The 19,772-nt window shown below is 36.4% G+C and overlaps 1 protein-coding gene across 2 annotated transcripts in view; it reads left to right on the top strand.

Annotated features, from left to right (window-relative positions):
* The window catches only part of LOC5568917 (elongation of very long chain fatty acids protein AAEL008004), a 129,283-nt gene that overhangs the window by 95,611 nt on the left and 13,900 nt on the right, over positions 1-19,772 (top strand). The window contains exons 1-5 of one of the 2 annotated variants that reach the window (XM_021837731.1): positions 994-1,086; positions 1,151-1,291; positions 17,574-17,681; positions 17,865-17,945; positions 18,112-18,274. In XM_021837731.1, the coding sequence (XP_021693423.1) occupies positions 1,003-1,086; positions 1,151-1,291; positions 17,574-17,681; positions 17,865-17,945; positions 18,112-18,274 (577 nt within the window). In that variant the 5' untranslated portion in view covers positions 994-1,002. Of the gene's footprint in view, positions 1-993; positions 1,087-1,150; positions 1,292-17,573; positions 17,682-17,864; positions 17,946-18,111; positions 18,275-19,772 lie in introns of those variants that run through there. The other variant, XM_021837732.1, reaches the window with a different exon arrangement.

The raw sequence follows: 19,772 nt of genomic DNA, 5'->3' as shown, positions 1-19,772 counted from the left end.
CGACGAAACCCTAAACACGAATTTCCCGGTGACTCTCACGACATAAAATAACACTTTCAACCTGTATTCCTGAACGTTTTTTAATGGGAGTTTTACGATCGTTTCAAAGTCCTAACTCAATCAACTTTAGGAAACTGATAACTTCCCTAAAACAGTTCTCGTCCTGCACGTCGTTAGTGTGGGGTGTTTCAATACTTTATAAATAATGCGCTCTCACCTAGGCATTGCATGTATAATAGAAAGTATTGTGTGTGGATGAGCATCTAATTCTTCCGAAAGAGGTGCACTTTGAGAAAGAGGACAACGTTATTATTGAATTGAAATCGAATCGAAGTTAACTTTTGCGTCCATGAGTCCTCTCGTGGTGTAGGGGTAACGCGCCCTATCTAGTGAACAGAGAGTCGTGGATTCGATTCTCACCGAGAAGACGTGTAAATTTTCACGTATAGACCGAAGTATACACTTCAACAGAAAGTAATCGCCTATCTCGATGCGTGGAAAATTTCTTGCAAGAAATGGAGAAGCATTTTTCTTTGATTGCAGAACGCAGTTGAAAAGAAATGTCATTTCAAATGGAGCTTACTGTAGACAATTTCTTGACCATTTCTTCCGCAGAAATTTTTACTTTTCTTGAGCATAACAGCATACTTAGCTTTTCAATTTGTCCATGTAATTCAATTGCAAAGTATATGTAATGTTACGTTTTACGGTAGTTGTTAAAACTTCCATTCGGCAGGTAAGCCGTAAAACTATGAATCATAATTAAAAACTTTGAAGTTGATGCCACGATTAACGTTATGTACAGATTTACTAATGGACTTCAAATGCTATCTCGCATCGGCAGACCCGATTTCGCCGCACGCGTCTCAAAGCAACAGGTTTTGTTTACCCTTTCAATTGAAGACACGGTGTTTGCCAATGCAAACACATCAGACAGTTACCGGATCAATGAGCATGTAGTGACGACTAATTGGGGACAAAACCTGGCGTCACTCGACATGGATGAGGATGACGTTCGTCTCTGGTTGGACTTTAATCCCTGTGGGCTATTTCGGACGAGTGATCAATGTTTCTCGTATTTTCGCGGTAAATGTGATTGATGATTACTAATTTCTTTTGTGATTCTTTTTTCTCTCCTCACCTTTTACAGATGGATCTAATAAACGGTGTGTACGGAGGATGGCGGTACCTGATGGATGAACTGTCAGATCCCCGAACAAACGAATGGCCGCTCATGAGTTCTCCGTTCCCGACCATTGCCATTAGTTTGACATACGCTTATATCGTTAAGGTAAGTACACTTGGTTTTCGCAATCATTCCTTATTCTTTTCATTTCAATTCGGATTAAACACTGGATCGCACACGTTGACCATTTGCAGTGGAATCAATTTATTTTGGATCGCTGACTTCGAATCTGTTTTCAGAATTTTTGATACTTCGTATCTCGATATCGAGTTAGAGAAACATATTAAATTATGGTTTTCAAGGCTATCTAACTTGGACCGCATTTGCACTGGTTTTGTGTTCTATAACTCGATGCCTTCCTAACTCGATGATCCTTTTAATAACGAGTTATGGAGAATTGACTATACGAACTGTTTTTGCGAAAACAGAACAAATTTTCATAGAAATTCAACGTTTCCAAAATATTTAAATACATCTACTCATCGAATTCATTGCTCAGAATATATTTATCAGACTTCTATAAACTCTTCCAAATTCTTAAAATTTTCTCTTTGATTTCGATAAAGTCTTACATTTAAAAAAATGTTTTGGGTTTTATAGATTTTAAAAAAAAAATTCGCCTAGTGTTACCTATCATCCATAACGAAATCACAAACAACAAAACAAACCGTATGCCGTTTGAATGCCAAACCCAAATTTCTTGGACGTATATCAAACATTCCGAGTAGAGTCGTCTCAAGGGCAGTTTAATTATGGAAAACTCCTACCAAAACCCTTTACAAAACTCTATGCGGTCTCTCCGCCAGCTAGCTCAAGGTTTCCTTTGTTTCCGCGTTGAATCAGGTACATTGACATTCACCCAGCCCTTAAGGGCCACCACCCTTCGAGCATAAAATCAAACCTTGGTAATCGCAGCAACCCCTGCTCGGATTCTTCACACGTTTATTGGTTCGTTCACTTACTCCCAAGCATTGCAGTGTGCATCGTCAAACCAACAACAGCATCCAGCAATCACAGTAGGCAAGGTCAAGTGAAAGGATTTGTCCGTTGGTAGTACATTCCAATCGCTGCTGCATCGGCGGCCTGCTGCAACAACAGCCATGGGCGTAACCAGAAAGGGGGGTCGTTCCGAGAGGTAGAGTTATGTTGAAGATCATCTCAACAGCAATCAAAAATAAATCCAATATTAAGTTAACTCAAATCTTTGTTATCCCACGAAAGAGCCGAATTGATCCAAAGAATTCAAAGTTATGTTGATTTGTGGCTCCATGTAGTCGACGAAAAACGCCACAAGGGGTTTACTTTTTAATACTGGGGTTGTCCCTATCTATCTGACTAAATCTCAAAAACCGGAAAAAATGATTTTGGACTTACACAAAGGAAGAACATTTGAAAATTGAGTAAATGTATGTTTCTGGATTAAACTTAAGCGTTTGGCACTAACATTAGAACAGGCCTTTAGGACCCTATTGTCATTTTGTGAGAAATTCTCGAATAATGTCTTTCAAGCCGTTCGACCTCCTTTTGATCAAATTCCTGACTACGCGCATGGCAAAAGCAATTCTAGACCACGGCGACTTCTTGTCCTCAGGTTTCGAGTTCAAGTCACCGGGTTCAATGTCAGCTCTAGGGAGATATGCACTCTTGTCGGCTTTTGTCAGAACTGGATGGCATTACACGATCAGAAAAACAACGATGATGCACCTTTGTTTGGTCTTTTTTCGGAGATACTTGATTTAATACTGGTTCTCGAATGATGGGCTTCCTCATTGCTTATATCGAATCGAACCACCTAGGCGGCGAGATTCCTGATCGATATGACGCACCACCCATGTCGAAGGTGATCACCGAGAACCTTCAGTTCGATTTCAAATGGGATGAAACGCAAACTTCCGTCTCTACCGTTTGCCATTGACGACGGTGATGCTCCAATGTGCAGACGACAACCTTGCCAGCCGGAGTTTTCACACCCCTTTCAAAAGCATGGAAAGCGATGGTGCACAGTGGTTCGGATTTGAAAAAAATCATGAGAAAATCGGATTCTCGATATGCCAATCCGGGAAGATGAACGTGTTCATTCGACGGTGGATTACCAACTGGTGAGCTCGTTTCATGCTTATGATAATACATTTTTATCGTGACCACGTTAAGTTTCTGCCAAACTTTTTGAAAAACTTGACATCTGTGTGCCAATGCTATTCCAATCCAAACGACGGCGATGTCTTTAGCACGGGTTCGACACTAATTAAATTATTCGTGGCTTCGTAGCAGCTGGACCGTGGACGCCATGTATCATGAACTTGATCTTGGCTGCGGTTAGCGTGCAACTTAGTCACATAACTTAATTCACACTACTGGGAAATACATTGTTCCGTTTGGGGGCTAGATTTGGGCACGTGGGTGGTATGAGTTCCAGACTAAAAAAATGTATGACTCCAAACTTTCGGTTTTCGATAATTTTGTCATAATGCAATATAACAACGGTGACACAAATATGCATTATTTTTTTTTTTAATTCTTTATTATTACCATTCCAAACATTACATTCATTTCTTATATCTAGGTGTTCTGTGTTAGACAAAACTATCATCCTAATTTGGTAAAACCAAAATTAAGCTTTTGTTACCATTTGGTTAACAACAAATTACATTTTATTTGTCGTAGCAATTCAGAATTTTTACAGATGAGTTGATTTCATCTGCTTATTAGAGAGAAAAAAAAGTTTTCAATTTACTTAACCTAAATATATAACGCATTAATCGTGGCAATAGAAGATTGCAACGATTTTTGCCTGAAATTATTATTTAGTTTATTTGACATTTGTTCCAATGTTTCAACATTGGATATTCTATGTAACTCATTGGTACTTTACCAGGGAGGAAGCCTCAGAATCATTTTCAAAATATTATTTTGAATTCTCTGCAGAGCTTTCTTCCTGGTATTACAACAGCTAGTCCATATTGGTACAGCATACAACATGGCTGGCCTGAAAATTTGTTTGAATATCAAAAGCATGTTCTTAAGACAAAGTTTTGATTTTCTATTAATAAGAGGATAGAGACATTTTACATATTTCTTACATTTGGCTTGAATGCCCTCAATGTGATTTTTGAAAGTTTAATTCTTATCTAGCATGAACCCTAGATACTTCACTTCATCTGACCAATTTATCGGAACCCCTCTCATCGTGACAACTCAAATAAAGAACTTTTGGTTTATGTGGGAATTTTATTAGTTGAGTTTTGGAAGCATTAGGAGAAATCTTCCATTTCTGCAAGTATGAAAAAAAAATACCCAGACTTTTTTGCAATCGACTATAGATGACACACAGGCTTCGTCGTTTGGCGAAGAGGCCTGTGTCATCCGCAAACAAGGATTTTTGACATCCCTGAGGTAACTCAGGTAAGTCAGATGTGAAAGTATTGTATAATATTGGTCCAAAAATGCTGCCTTGGGGAACACCAGCTCTTACAGGAAGTCTTTCAGATTTGGAGTTCTGATAATTAACCTGAAGTGTACGATTTGACAGATAACTTTGAATTATTCTAACAATGTATGTTGGAAAATTAAAGTTTTTTAATTTCACAATCAAACCTTCATGCCAAACACTGTCGAATGCTTTTTCTATGTCTAGAAGAGCAAGACCAGTAGAACAGCCTTCATATTTATTACACGTAAAAGCTGATGAGTGGTCGAATGTCCATGGCGGTATCCGAACTGTTCATTGGCAAAAATTTAATTTTCGTTGATGTGGACCATCATTCTGTTCAAAATTACCTTTTCAAAAAGTTTACTGATGGAGGAAAGCAAACTGATTGGACGATAGCCAGAAGCTTCTGCAGGATTTTTGTCTGGTTCTAAAATTGGAACAACCTTAGCATTTTTCCATTTGTCAGGAAAATATGCTAATTAAAAACATTTGTTAAATATATCAACTAAAAATAATAAGCTACATTCTGGAAGTTTCTTGATGAGGATGTAGAAAATTCCATCATCGCCAGGATGATTTCATATTTTTGATTTTTTAATAATAGTTCTTAATTCTTCCAAATCAGTCTCACAGGCATTTTCGAAAACGTTCTCTTGATTGAGAATATTTTCGAAGTCCTGAGTAACTTGATTTTCAATTGGACTAGTAAGTCCTAAATTAAAATTGTGCACACTTTCAAACTGCATAGCAAGTTGTTGAGCTTTTTCGCAATTAGTTAGTAATAATTTGTTTTCCTCTTTCAATGCCGGTATTGGCTTCTAGGGTTTTTTCAATATTTTAAATAATTTCCAAAAGGGCTTGAAGCCATGGTCCAATTGAGAAATCTTATTTTCAAAATTTTTGTTTCTTAATTGTGCAAAACGTTTCTTGATTTCTTTCTGCAAATCCTGCCATATAATTTTCATAGCAGGATCGCGAGTGCTTTGAAATTGCCTTCTTCTCACGTTTTTAAGACGGATCAAGAGTTTAAGATCATCGTCTATAATCATGGATTCAAATTTTACTTCACATTTTGGAATTGCAATGCTCCTGGCTTCAACAATGGAATTTGTTAAAATTTCAAGAGCATTGTTGATATCAAGTTATGGTAAAGAAATGTTAACATCAAGATTAGAGTCAATATACGTTTCATATATATTCCAGTCGGCTCGAAAATAATTGAAAGTGGAGCTGATAGGATTGAGAATCGCTTCATGGCATATTTGAAACGTTAATTCCAGTTTAAAATATTTATATTGTTATTTATTTGCATCAATCATTATAGTCAATTGTTCAGTTAGAAAATTTAAATCAGAGGCAGACATATCACTTGAAGTGGGTACATTTGATGATTTTCCGTTAGAATTTTCGGTAGACGAAGAGGCGGAGTAGATGTTACCTGTGGCGGTAGGGATTTTTCCATTTGATTTGAAACAAGTAGAATGTACTCATTGTACGAATAGGGGAGGAGTTCAAATTACCTGCTACGATATCGGCAAAGGATTTTCCGTGGTTAGATATATTCGAAATTGAATGATTCGAACGGCTACCCGACGGATTAAAATTAGTTTGTGAATGAGCTTGATTATGATTTAATTCCTGATCGGTATGAGTCATGATCAAGCGATCGTTAACTGAAAAATGAGCGTTTTTAGATACTCCACCAGGCAAATTCCGGAAACGACCGTTATCGTAACGGATATTATCTTTCATCTGCCTGGCACGAGCCTCAACGACTCTCTTACGCGAAGGGCAAGACCAAAAATTTGACTTATGATTGCCCATGCAATTGACGCATAAAACTTATCGGTATCTTCCTTCACTGGACAGACGTCTTTGACGTGAGAAGAACCTTCGCAAATCATGCATTTAGCATCCATGCGACAATTTTTGGTACCATGACCCCACTTTTATTACCGACGGCACTGAGTGGGGTTCTGGTAATTTTCTCCTGGTTTCTGGAAATGTTCCCATGTCACATGGACATCGAACAAAAGTTTTGCTTTTTCTTAAGCTTAAATATTATTTAGTTCTTTTTTGTTAAAATGAACTAAATAATATTCTTGAGAAACCTTTTTCCGAAGAATGCCAGATTGGGTTCTCTTTTTCATAATGATTACTTGGACTGGGGAAAATCCAAGTAAATCATTTATTCCATTTTTGATCTCTTCAGGTGACTCATAGTCGCTTCAGAGACCTTTCAAAACGACCTTGAACAAACTTTCAATTTTGTCGTCATAAGTAAAAAATGGGTACTTCTTCTCTTCAAGATATATGAGAGGAAGTACGCGATCTTCAAGAATTTCTGGCAACACGTGACAGTTTCCTTCCGTTGCGATTTAGAAGGAAACCCTGATTCCCTTAATGGAGTTCAAGATCTCCTGCCTAGATCTTCAAAATTTTGATCAACTCTCCACAATTGGGTCCTAAAATGTTTAATGAAATCCTCTTTTTATTTAATGACACGAAAGAGCATGTTACTGCAACTATTTTAGCAATTTTTCCCGCTCAAATAACGGCTGCATCATATTTAAACTTTAATTTAAAAACTTGGTCCATAATTGAACCTTGACATTTTTGATCATGTTTGACGTTCGCTTAATCGACAAAAACACCACAGGGCATTTAGTTTTAACACTGGGGTTGTTCCTATCTGACATTTCGGAAGGGACACTGAAAGCAAAATACACCCAAAGTTTGAGTTTAAGCTAAGGAGTGTGACAAAATCTAAAAATATGTTTTTTGAACTTAAACAAAAGAAAAACATTAAAAAATTGAGTAAACATGTGTTTTTAGCCTAAACTTAAGCGTTTGGCATTAAAATTGGGACAGGCCTTTAGGACCCTATTGGCGGCACTCTCTGTTCCGCACTTGAATCGAAGAGCCTGGGCTGAAGACTGCTTTGATTTGATGTTCGGAAAATTTGTGTGAAGCATCGAGCTGATTGCTCATTTCGATGCAATAATGAACATTAACCATTTTACCTTTCGAAGAAAGCGCGCATTCTGGATAAACATCTTTTCTTACATTTTTGCCACGTTTAGTGACATTTTTGAAGCCGACTTTTTTTAAAGGAATTTGTAAATTCAGAGATTCACCCTTCCTTCTGTTCGTGATTGCAACCAACCACGAAAGAAGAAGAGGTTTTTCCCAAGACGATGTCAATGAAGTATTATAACTGCTAGCTTTCGCTAACGGGCCCAACGAAAAATCGAAGGCACGGGTCCAAACAGGGGTTGAAAAGGGATCAATAGTAGGTATAAAAAATAGTACCGCTTTAGGTTGTTTTAAAAACTTCAGATAGCAGAAAGAATTTGTATACACACAGCACAAGACTTTGAAGTTGTCTCCTGTTCAACTAGAGGAAACTGAAAAAAAGAAAAAAACGACAGTTCAAAGTGCTGCCACAGTGTTGCCTATGCGCAAAAAAAGCCGCCACTAAAGCAAAATGACAAGCACTTTTCACCACTTAGTTATTTGCTTGCGATAAAAGCCCAACTAGCAATTCACTCACTGGATAATCTGAAACTAAGGCTTCGAACCACCTGCTAGAAAGACAGACAGTCTATGGCAACACAGGTGGCATTGAAGTTGTTTTTACGGTCGCATTGCCAAACCATGCATTTCAATAACGCAAAATTCCTTGAATGCTAGCCATTTTGGCGAGCAGAAACTGCAACCAAATGGACGAATGAAACGCATTTACTCGAGTTGAGCGTTTCGAATCTTTCTAAGCTCTCTATAGAGCTTAGTTTGTAAAAAGATTGATTCGCAGTTTCTCGATACCCAAATGAAAATTCAAACATATGTTTGCTTTAAAAAGTAAACACCGCAGTACCTTCTTCGTCATTAATCGAACATTAATTGCCCCCAGTGTCGAATTCAATTAAGCGCACCCACCCATGTGGCTGTCATTATAGTCATTAGAAAAGTCGGCAGATAGCTGGATAACTAGCTAATGCATGTGCATGGCCATTGGGCGTTCAGTGTGGCGTATAACCGTTCTTTGATCTCCATCAGATGGTTTGGTGGTTTTCAATTATTTCGATTGATGCGATTTGTATGTGTTTCGCTGAAAATCATGTGGGTCATCATGTTTTCACGGTCAGCTCAACAGTTCGATGAACACGGATTAGTCGATAGCTGTTCGTTTGGATATAATTGTGACCATCGTGTAGGTGAAGTGCATGTAAATAGTAGAGTAATGAACAATTGTAGAATTAACAGTGCAATTGAAAGTTTCTATCGGGTAACCCATTTCGAATAAGAATGCTTTGCATAGAGATGTTTGGCTCAATGGACGTTTCGCATAAGTACAAACACAGAACGCAGGAGTTTTCCTTAGCCGAGTGAATAGAGTCTGTAGCTTCAAAGCAAAGCCATGCTGAAGGTGTCTGGGTTTGATTCCAGTCAGTCCAGGATCTTTTCGTAATGGAAATTTCCTTGACTTCTCTGGGCATAAAGTATCATCGTTCCTACCACACGATATACGAATGTGAAAATGACAACTTTGTTAAAGAAAGCTCTTAGTAAATAACTATGAAAGTATTCATTGGACAAGCTGGACCAAGATCAATAAGAAAATAAATTCAAATATCCATACCGCGTAGCTGTTCAACAAGGCCACGCAAGTCCGATATTCTTGTTGAATAGGGTCCTAAAATGTTTAATGAAATCTTGTTTTTATTTGATAACACGAAAGTGCATGTTACTGTAACGACTTTAGCAATTTTTCCCGCTCAAATAACGGCCATATCATATTTTAACTTTAATTTAAAAATTTCGTCCATAAATGAACCTTGACACTTTTGATCATGTTTGACGTTCGCTAAGTCGGCAAAAACACCACAGGGGTTTTAGTTTTAACACTGGGGTTGTTCCTATCTGACATTTCAGCAGGGACACGGAAAACAAAATACACCCAAATTTTGAGTTTAAGCCAAGGGGTGTGACAAAATCTTAAATAAATCTAAAACAAAGTTTTTTGAACTTAAACACACGAAACGCATAAAAAAATTGAGTAAACATGTGTTTTTGGCCTAAACTAGAGCGTTTGGCACTAAAATTGTGACAGGCCTTTAGGACCCAATAGGGTCCTGGAGCCCTTTCGCAAATTTAGTGCCAAACGCTTAAGTTTAGGACAAAAATACATGTTTACTCAATTTTTTAATGTTTTTCATTTGTGAGGTCCAAAAAACATTACTTTTATTTATTTTTAGATTTTGTCACACCTCTTGGTTTAAATTCAAATTTTGGGTATATTTTGTTTTCCGTGTCTCTTCCGAAATGTCAGGTAGGAACAACCCCAGTGCTAAAACTATAAGCCCATTTTAGTCCTGTGAACGTCCAACATGATCAAAAGTGTCAAGGTTCATAATTGAAACCATTTCCAAAATTTAAGTTTAAATATGTTATAGCCGTTATTTGAGTTCGAAAAATTGCTAAAGTAGTTGCAAGAACATGCTCTTTCGTATTATTAAATCAAAATAAGAATTCATTAAAAATTTTATGACCCAATTGAAAAAAATCAGCTTGTCATGGACATGCCCAATATCAACTGCAGCGATTCGCAGTAGACAAGATGTTCCGGGCCCGATCTATTTGACCAGATGATCAGGCCCTCTGTCTTGGTTCATATTACGGACACTTAAGGACTGTTCATTTTATAAAGTGGACACCTTGTGCATGCTGTATCTTTTTAATTTATCAATGAAATTTCAATCGGTTTTCTGTACATCGTTCGACTAGCATTGTACATGTTAATATCGTGATAATAAAAAAAATCTCCAAAATAATTAAATTTCTCACGAATGTGGAACAACGCCTAGAACGGTTGATTTTTGGAGGTTATCAAAATCAATGATTGTTAGAAATTGGCTGGAAAATTCGACAATCTATTTTTTTTATTTTCCAAAAAGGTTTGTTCTTCGGAAGCATCATCAATTAGAAGCCTGATGGAAAAAAAAAATCAAGTTATTTGGAGAGCAACAATTTTGCAGATATAATAAAATTATTTTTCCCCGATATTTTTAGAGAAAAATATTTTAAATTTAAAGAGAACTGATATGAGTAGAGTTTTTTGGTTTAAAGTACGTCCTGTCGGAAGTGCTAATATAGTATTAATATGAAAAATAACTTACGCCTTCATAGAGTTACTTATTTAGTCCCCAAGTCACATTTAAAGCACAATAGAAAAACAATTGCTTTATTTTAAGGAAACCTTTCAAAGTACATTGATAATCATCAAAATTGGCAACTTTGCTGTTATAAAATCGATTTTATTTTACACATATTATTTTCATAATATGTTATTCTGAGATTACCAATTGAAATATTGGGAGAAAAACGTTTACAATTTGCTGTAGATTGATAAATATGCGTACATGATTTTGAAAGTATGAGACTATATAGTAAACGACCATAATTAGTAAAATTTATACTTAGGACTGCAGTTTAAACTCACGCTTTAGCTCTTGTTTATAAAAAAATAGTTTCTTTAGTAATCTAAACTAGTTTTGAACACGCTTTTTACATTTCAGTAGTGCTGGGAGTGAAAGGATGGTATATCGTCAAATTTGGCCATAAATGGATAAATCACTAAAAGTTACCTAATGACCAGAGAATGGTGTAATACAATTATTTTTTAAAGCTATATCTTTAGTAGAATAGTCAAGCATACAAACATACAATTTGTTCATAAAAATCAGGATTTTTATTTTGAGAAAAAATATGCTAAACTTTGGCGAACAGCTTTTCTTAGGAGTTTTTGAAAAAACTATGCAGATCTTCAACCAAACGCATTTCTAAGACCCTATATTTTCATAGCATTTTAGAATAATAGTAGAACGTTACACAGAAAACCAATTACGACTTTATGAGTAAATAAAAAAGATGTAGCATAAACAAAATGTCCACTTTGTGAAATAAACAGTCCTTAACGCCTCGGTAAAGTATAACTCATCCAAAAGCATATAAAATAAATCATTGTACGATAACGTGAAGGTATTGAGCCTCCTTTCAAATGATGGGTCAAGAATTGGATTCCTCAACATGAATTTTTTTAAATAAATAGAAACGTATAGACTTTTCATGATTCTTTTTCCAGACGCTTTCTTAATTTTTCCTCATATTCCGGATATTTTGATTCAAATTCTGGACAGCTCATGCAAAAGTCAAATCATCAATTGAAATCATCTAACCAATAGAAAGATGTTTAAGTCAGTTGGGCATTATTAATTTGAATAGATATCTAACGAGAATGCTTTCTAAAACAAGTCCCGAAAGTGATAACTTTTGAACGGAAAAATTGCACCATTTCGTGTGAAATGTTTCTCATACAAAGTAGAGTGTCCGGAATTTGTAGCTGTCCATAGTAACGGGTGTTCAGTACAAAAATAGTATGATTTCAGAGCATCATGAGTGAAAGCATCGCGACTAAGTTGCATTTCTACAATATTCATTGACGTTTTTTTTTTTGTATAAACATTGTGTTAAAAAAAAAAAATACTAAATTCGTTATTATTTCTTTACTATATGACTAAAATTCTAATTTTTTATTGAACACTCGGTAATCAAAACTTCCTGAACTTCCTGAAAAAATCAAGAACCTTGACACTTTTGATCATGTTTGACATTCGCTTAGTCGACAAAAACATCACAGGGGTTTTAACTTTAACACTGGGGTTGTTCCTATCTGACATTTCGGAAGGGACACGGAAAACAAAATACCGTAAAACGGGGTAACTTTGATAGTTTTTTCGAAGAAAACTTCAATATTTATGCATTCTGTTTCAAAGAATTACAATTTATATTTTTAAAACAAGTACTGACATCCTAGCTATCGATTGCACTTGATAGATTGCCAAAAGATTTATTCTGAATGGATATATAATTTTTCATATAATCGAAAGTCGGTTTTCTGTTTTGGGGTAACTTTGATAATGGAGTATAAATCGAACAAGATTGAATGAATTACGGAACATTTATAGGGCGTTGCATACCTCTAGGCGTTTAACGCTATATGGAAATTTCTGACTTAGATTACAAAAATGGTCCCAGTTTGTAAAAATGGTTTTCGCTAAGAGATTTGAGACCGAATTCATGTTCTATTATAACTAGGCTATCATGGGTAAGTGACGAATTCATTATGACTTTATCAAATAGTGGTCGTAGAACAGATTGTTTGTAAGCGTTGCAAAAATGCTAAAATCTTGTAAATTTTTAATATTTGCATAAAAATCCTCAAATGCACTTGATTCCAACGAAAATAGCTTTGACATGAAGTGTCATACTAATACTCTTTACTTTTGCAATCGTTTTTCTTAACTAATTCACAGAAACTTCGTTATTTCGTTTAGCATGTTGGGGGTCTCGCACTATCAAAGTTACCCGCATTATCAAAGTTACCCCGTTTTACGGTACACCCAAAAATTTGAGTTTAAGCCAAGGGATGTGACAAAAGCATGTTATTTGGACTCAAACAAACGAAAAACATTAATGAATTGAGTAAACATGTGTTTTTGGTCTAAACTTAAGCGTTTGGCACTAAAATTGTGACAGGGCTTTAGGGTCCTATTTCTTATGGAAACCCACGATTCCCATTGAAATGCCAGAATTCCGTTCAAATTCCTTCCGAAAGATTTGTAGAAATCCAATCAGAATCCCAATCGTTCCAACAGAAAGATTTTCACTCAAATATATTGCTTTCGGAATCCAAGGATTTCTATTTAAAATGCAGGAATCGCTCCTAATCTCAATATTATCTCAAATTTGCCAGAGTGCTTATCTGATTTCTAGAATTACCATAGATATATCAAAATTCCTTCTAGAATCCAGAAATTCCAAGAAAACCCTAGAAATTTTTACCAAAATCTGAAAAAAAGACCAAAAATTCAAAACTCTAAATTTTTTGCTGAAATCCTGGATCTTCCGTCGAAATCTTACCGTAATCCAAAAAATTTAACTGGAGGCTCAGAACTCATGCCAGAATATTGGACTGCCAGTAAAACACCCGTCATGAATCCTGAATCATTTCTGTAGTATCCAATATTTCTCAGATTTCTTGTTAGCATTCAAGCAACTTTTTTAGGAAACCAAAGAAATCATATAGAAGTCCTGCAGGTTCTACAGAATTCTCAGAAATCCCTCCAAAATCCTTTCAAAATATGATGATTCTCATTTATTGAAATCCCGGAGTTACTTGCAGGATCTCTAACCGTAATTCCAGAAAATCTTATTGAAATTAAGGGAAAATTGCTTGTTTAAATTATGGGGTTTTCAATCAAAATCCCAATACTCTCCCCCAAAATTCCTTCCGAAATTGAAGAATTATCACTAAAATTCCAACATATCTTCGAAAACCCCAGGATTTCTACTGAAAATGCAAGTTACCTTTTGGAATTTATCCAATACGTCTGAGTGTACTTCGGAACTACAGAGTTTCTGATCCAAAAATGACTGAAACTATTAATTTTTTCATGATGCCAAATAAAAGTTCTCAAGAGAAACACTAAAAACCATGGTTTCTAAGTCTAACAAAAGAATGAAAGAGTTAAGAGGGGTGGGTCAAAATGTGAGTACACTAATCCCCTCTCCATAACTTTTTAAATAATTGAACTCGGACCATTTTTGACTGATATCTAAGCATTTTTATGAACTAACGTTCATCCAGCCACTTTACGGGTTAAACTTGCGATATCTCCAAATGAAGGACTCAAAAGTGAGTTCATTCCACTCAATTCCAAGGGTTCGTGCGTTAACCTAATTTTGAATTGATGGGATAGAAGTTGTTTGGATTTGCAGCCATGCGAGAAAATACCTACTGGCTAAGTTTTTTTTCACTTAACCGGCAGATCAAATAACTCAACTTCCAGTACTGTATCACTTACTCAAATTTGAGGTAAAGCACTAAGCTTCGGTTTTTGGGTTGTTTTGCTCTTCGCTCTCTGACAACAATAGAAGGAGCGAATGATGTTTTAATTTCTTGGCCAAGCCTAACGGTTAGCTGGAGGATGTGACGAGCAAAATGTTTATTTAAACCAGTGGTCACCAAACTGCGGCCCTCGTACAGGTTTTGTGCGGCCCGCGAACACATTTTAAATGTTAATGTGAAGTGGCCCGCGTGTTACATAAAAGAAATAACGAGACTTGTACTCTTTTATCTTTGCAATTATGTTTTCCTGTAGGATTATATTAGGTATTTATCAGCTCAGGAATAACTAGTAAAGTGACAAAGCTCCTATTCGATGCAAACATGAGGCGGTTTCGAGGTTTTTCTGAGAAGTAAAAATTTAACTCAAAATTCACAACATTAATCCTCAAACTATTCGAGTGAGAGTGCATCGACATGCGAGGATTTTTGCTGAACTCTTCCTCTCTTGTTTTATGCTCACCTTTACTGACACTTCAAGATAACTCTTAAATGACTCGTCCAAACAAAACAGACCTCGTGAAGTAGTGATTGCACTCTTCTTCGATGGAATTTTCCTCCGTTGTGTTGTATGTCGCATCTTCCTCGCTCATTTTTTATTGCCTCTCTGCTTAGTATATTTTCGCTTCCTTACAAAGAAGCAAATACAGCACGCTAGTCTAGAGCATGCTTTCGAACTCTGATGATGGTGCGGAGTATTATCCAGCCTGGGGTTATTAGAAATCTGTCGGAGACCCTATCTCTTGAATCTATCTTGAATCGAAAAATCTTAGATAAGCCAAAGGTTTAAAATTAGCTTCAAGTGCCTATAAATGTCTTCGCTTCGCGAAACATCTTCGCATCGGTTTAGTGATAAAATTTTAGTTCCTTTCAAGCAATAATGTAAGCATCCAAATTTAAGGAAGGATTTCAGGGAGCCCAACCCGTATTTATTTGAAGTCTGATTTTTTTTTGGGACAATACTTTCTGTATTGTTTTGATCAAGAATTTCTTCTACAAGAGGTTCGCGAAGGATCACAAAACTCATTTCCGTGTTAATAGAAAAAGATTCAAAATTTTGCATTCTCATTGAAAATTTTAACAATAAATCCTCAAATACGTTGTGGCCCGCGTTATGTTTTGAAAACACCTAAGTGGGCCGCATAAGCATATAAGCTGAGGACCACTGATTTAAACTTGTCAAGTATTGTATTCACGTAAAAGTACGGAACACGAATTCGGCACTACTTAAACGTCAAATTAGTGAACTAGTGCACTGCCCATAACTGCATATTTGTATCATTCGACAAAAGTAGGCATTGAGTAAATGGAATACAAAGTGTGCATTTTATGGCAGTATGGGAGGAAACTGAAATTTTTAAAAATTACTAGGAACTCAAAAGTGCTTATTTGAGGCTGATATTTTGTAAAACTCATATCGCATACTAGGTGAATAGTCAAAAAATAATTCTGATAGAAATTTCATTGCTATTACATTACGAGGCTCATTTATAACCTTAATGTGACTGTTATGCGATTATAATTATCAATGTGACAAAACAACTTGGTATTTTTTTCGAATTTTCTAGAATAATCGCACAAAATCAGCATGATAGAATATACTAATTTCCTTTAAAATTCATTGTTCGTTATCAAAATTCAGCCCAAACATATGAACACAATTCTTTTTGACCGTACAATTATGGCATTTGCTCACAGTACAGCGAAAACAACACAATCGAAGGAACCGTATTTTTACATCGAGCACACATTGATGCGCACAAGCTTTTTTTTCTCAGTACGACGGATTAAACTTTGTTTACATTCTCAATTATACGCGGCGGTTGAGGAAATTTCGTAAAATTTGGTGATTTATTGAAGTTTTACGGCGTGTGATTGGAATGAAATCCGTCAGTGAAGAAGTACGAAGGTTTTCCATAGTGAAAATAAGTGTCCGACGAAGTAAATCACCCACGGGGGCGGGAAGAAACTTGTGTTGGAAAATGGTGTGGCTCAGTCGATCGCTAAGCATTTCTCTCAAATCGTGTTCGTCCCGTTGGGCCATGCGATTTCGGTAAAAAAGTGCAAAGTAGATAATTGAACTGAAGTTATTTACCGAAATACAGTAGTTTTATTGCATTTTTGGTGTACAAGTGTACAAACCATAACAGCTTTCACAAAATTACACTTGGATAATGAATCGATATTGCAGGTAACTTTGAATATCCGCCGTAGTGGAACATTTAAAGTTTGATACGACGAATAGTAGCGCTTACGACGAAGAAGAACAAAACCCTACCTTGCTTCACTTCGGCTGCTATCGACTACCAAGGTCAAATTGAGGGGGGAGATGAGGGGAAATATTGAAATAGAAAATATATCCATTAATGATTGTAACCCATTAAAAAAGAAATCTGAAGGTATCAGATTTGAAATCATATCATAAAGATATTCACCTCACTGAAAAACCTCAAGACTCCCGAGCTAAAAGTTACGTCAGATCGAATTTTCAAACTTTGATTTCTAAAATCTTAGTTGTTGCTGATATTCATCACTTCAATTGACCTCCGTATCAACCCGAACACTCCAATTTATGCTCTAAATCGGTAAAAGGCACGGTGTTCATTTTACCACCCTTGATCATTTTGCACCACTTCCCCTACACGATCAAACTTTCTTTACATCACTTCAATATTTGCATCAACATATTGATGCTGTCTAAGGGCCGTTTTAAATTCGTGTTTGATCTTTTGAGGTCGCTCGCCCCACAAGCAGAGTGATACGTCCTGTTCACCCGTTGTTTAATTTATTGATTTATAACCTCTGAACCTGTCCTACTGAAATTTATGTCATGTTCAACTGCGACCTTCACCACACCCATCATCTCAACCTTGTCGGCGTGACGAAAAACCCATCCCACACTTAATCACCAGCACCAGCAGCTCTGATGTCACCAATGATTTTTTTAATCACTTTTCTTTCGTTCACCTTTTCTCCACTACAAAAAACAGGTCCTCGGTCCCCGGCTGATGGAAAACCGAAAACCGTTCGAGCTGCGCAAAGTACTCATCGTCTACAATGCAATTCAGGTCGCCTTCAGCATATGGCTCTTCTATGAGGTAGGTTATGGTCCGGTTCGCAGTTCGAACCCACTACGTTAATGGCGCCCTTGACTCGCAAAATGCATCCACCACGCATCGGACCGGTTTTGACCGGATCTCAACGATTTTGTGCAGTGGTGGTTCCGAAAACCTAAGACTAGTCTCATTTTCTTTTTAATCTAACCCGTTCCTTATCGGTAGGCGTGCGTTGCAGGATGGACGGCAGGATACAGTCTCCGGTGTCAACCGGTTGACTATTCCAGATCTGAGATGGGATTGCGGGTGAGTTGAATTCGATTCGAAGCATGGATCGACGGTGAACTGAAAACTGGAATATGTATCAACGTAGGTGGATATTCTTGTTTCGCGATTCGTGGTCTTTGTTCCCTAAATCCCGATCGAAATGTTCCAACTGACATTTTCTCCCCTCCTTTTGATTAATTTACAGATGGCGCGAGGCTGCTGGTGGTATTACTTCTCCAAGTTTACAGAGTTCTTCGATACGTTCTTCTTTGTGATGCGAAAACGTTACGATCAGGTTTCCACGCTGCATGTCATCCACCACGGCATCATGCCGGTTTCCGTCTGGTGGGGAGTTAAATTCACCCCAGGTAAGTGGCGGCAGCGATCCAAGACTTGCGTGCAAGTATGGTGAGGTTTGACGATGGATCAAAGACCAACTCTGTTGATGATGAAGATCATCATCATTGGTACTAAGGCTTGGAACTTACGAAATCAGTACGCATGGGATGTCTTTTTGAATACCGTCAGAAATAATAGCATTCTGTCTTAAGGATTTTTATGCTATATTCTTAAAACAAGTACTAGCGTCTTTGTTATAAATTGCAGCATAACGATTAGTTCTGAATAGGACTATAATTTGGCATATAATCTAAAAATAGATTTCAGGTTCTTTTTATTTTCTTTTCGGATTCATCGTATATCTTTTTTAAGAGGAATTCTATTTAGAATAAGTCGAAATTATCAGGAGTCGTACCTGAAAATTTTCGATTTCTATTATATTTTAGTCGTGAAAAAATATGATGAAAATTTATTTCATTTTTAAAATATTCGCTCAAGATTATCTTAACATCTTATAATAATAGCTTAAAGTGTTTGAAAATATTTTAAATACTTGTCACTTTAATTATGTACATAAAACGTATAGAGATGGCAATTCTTAAAGCATGGAAAATAGAAATGTTCAAAACACTTTCCCATGTAGCAAATAGCATCATCAAATAAGGCCAACCAATAGTATTTCAGAAATAGTAAAAATGAAAAACGTTTTTTGATGATTTTTCCTCTGGGATGAAAGATATTCAACACACCAACACGTTATATGCTTTCAGTCACACCGTCACACTGCACAATGGTTCGAATCGACAATTCAGCAGGAAAAAAATATTTTCTCTGTTCTCGTTCATAATAGACGTTTGATGTCTTCAGAGACGTTATTCGTAATTGAGTTTTGCATATTCTAAGAAAAAATTGAATAGGGTGGCCCTTAATAAAGTTTAAATTTTGACTCAAACTTTTTTGTTTGATCGAATTTGTGGCTACACTTTTTTTCAAACTTTTAGAAAATGATCTTTCGACAACTTTGTCGAAAACACTTCTAATCTAACTCTTCTTTTGTGCTTAGTAAATTAATTCTGAAAGTTTAACTTAGGGTGGACCCGCAAAATCAGTTAATTTAGTCTAACTTTTTTGTTTCCAGTTCAACGTAAATGTGGTCTTCAGGAGAATTGCAGAGGAAGTGATGATACACATTTTTGCTAAACATTTTAAGTTTGTAATGCTTGTGATTTTGAAGTTATAAGCAAATTTAAGTGAAAGACTATAAACTCTTCAGATGCCCATGAGTCATGGAGTTGGTTCGATAAAATATTTCTTTTTGCACCATTCAAAAGGCCATACATTAGGCAGCTTTTGCTGCAAAAACTGTGAAAACGTCGTTCTGCTTTCAGCAAACTTGTAGGTTTTTGCTAGATCTACAACTTTTCCACATGCGACTTAAATTCTACATTTTTTTATTTCACATTTCTCCAAAAAGTGGTATATGGGAGAGTTGTAGGTCTAGTTAAAGCCTACAACTTTGCTGAGGGC

This window comes from Aedes aegypti, chromosome 1 (assembly GCF_002204515.2).
Source record: "Aedes aegypti strain LVP_AGWG chromosome 1, AaegL5.0 Primary Assembly, whole genome shotgun sequence".
In the NCBI taxonomy this organism is placed as follows: Eukaryota; Metazoa; Arthropoda; class Insecta; order Diptera; family Culicidae; genus Aedes; species Aedes aegypti.
The sequence above is the reverse complement of the archived record's forward strand: the minus strand, read 5'-3'. Positions and strand labels throughout refer to the sequence as shown.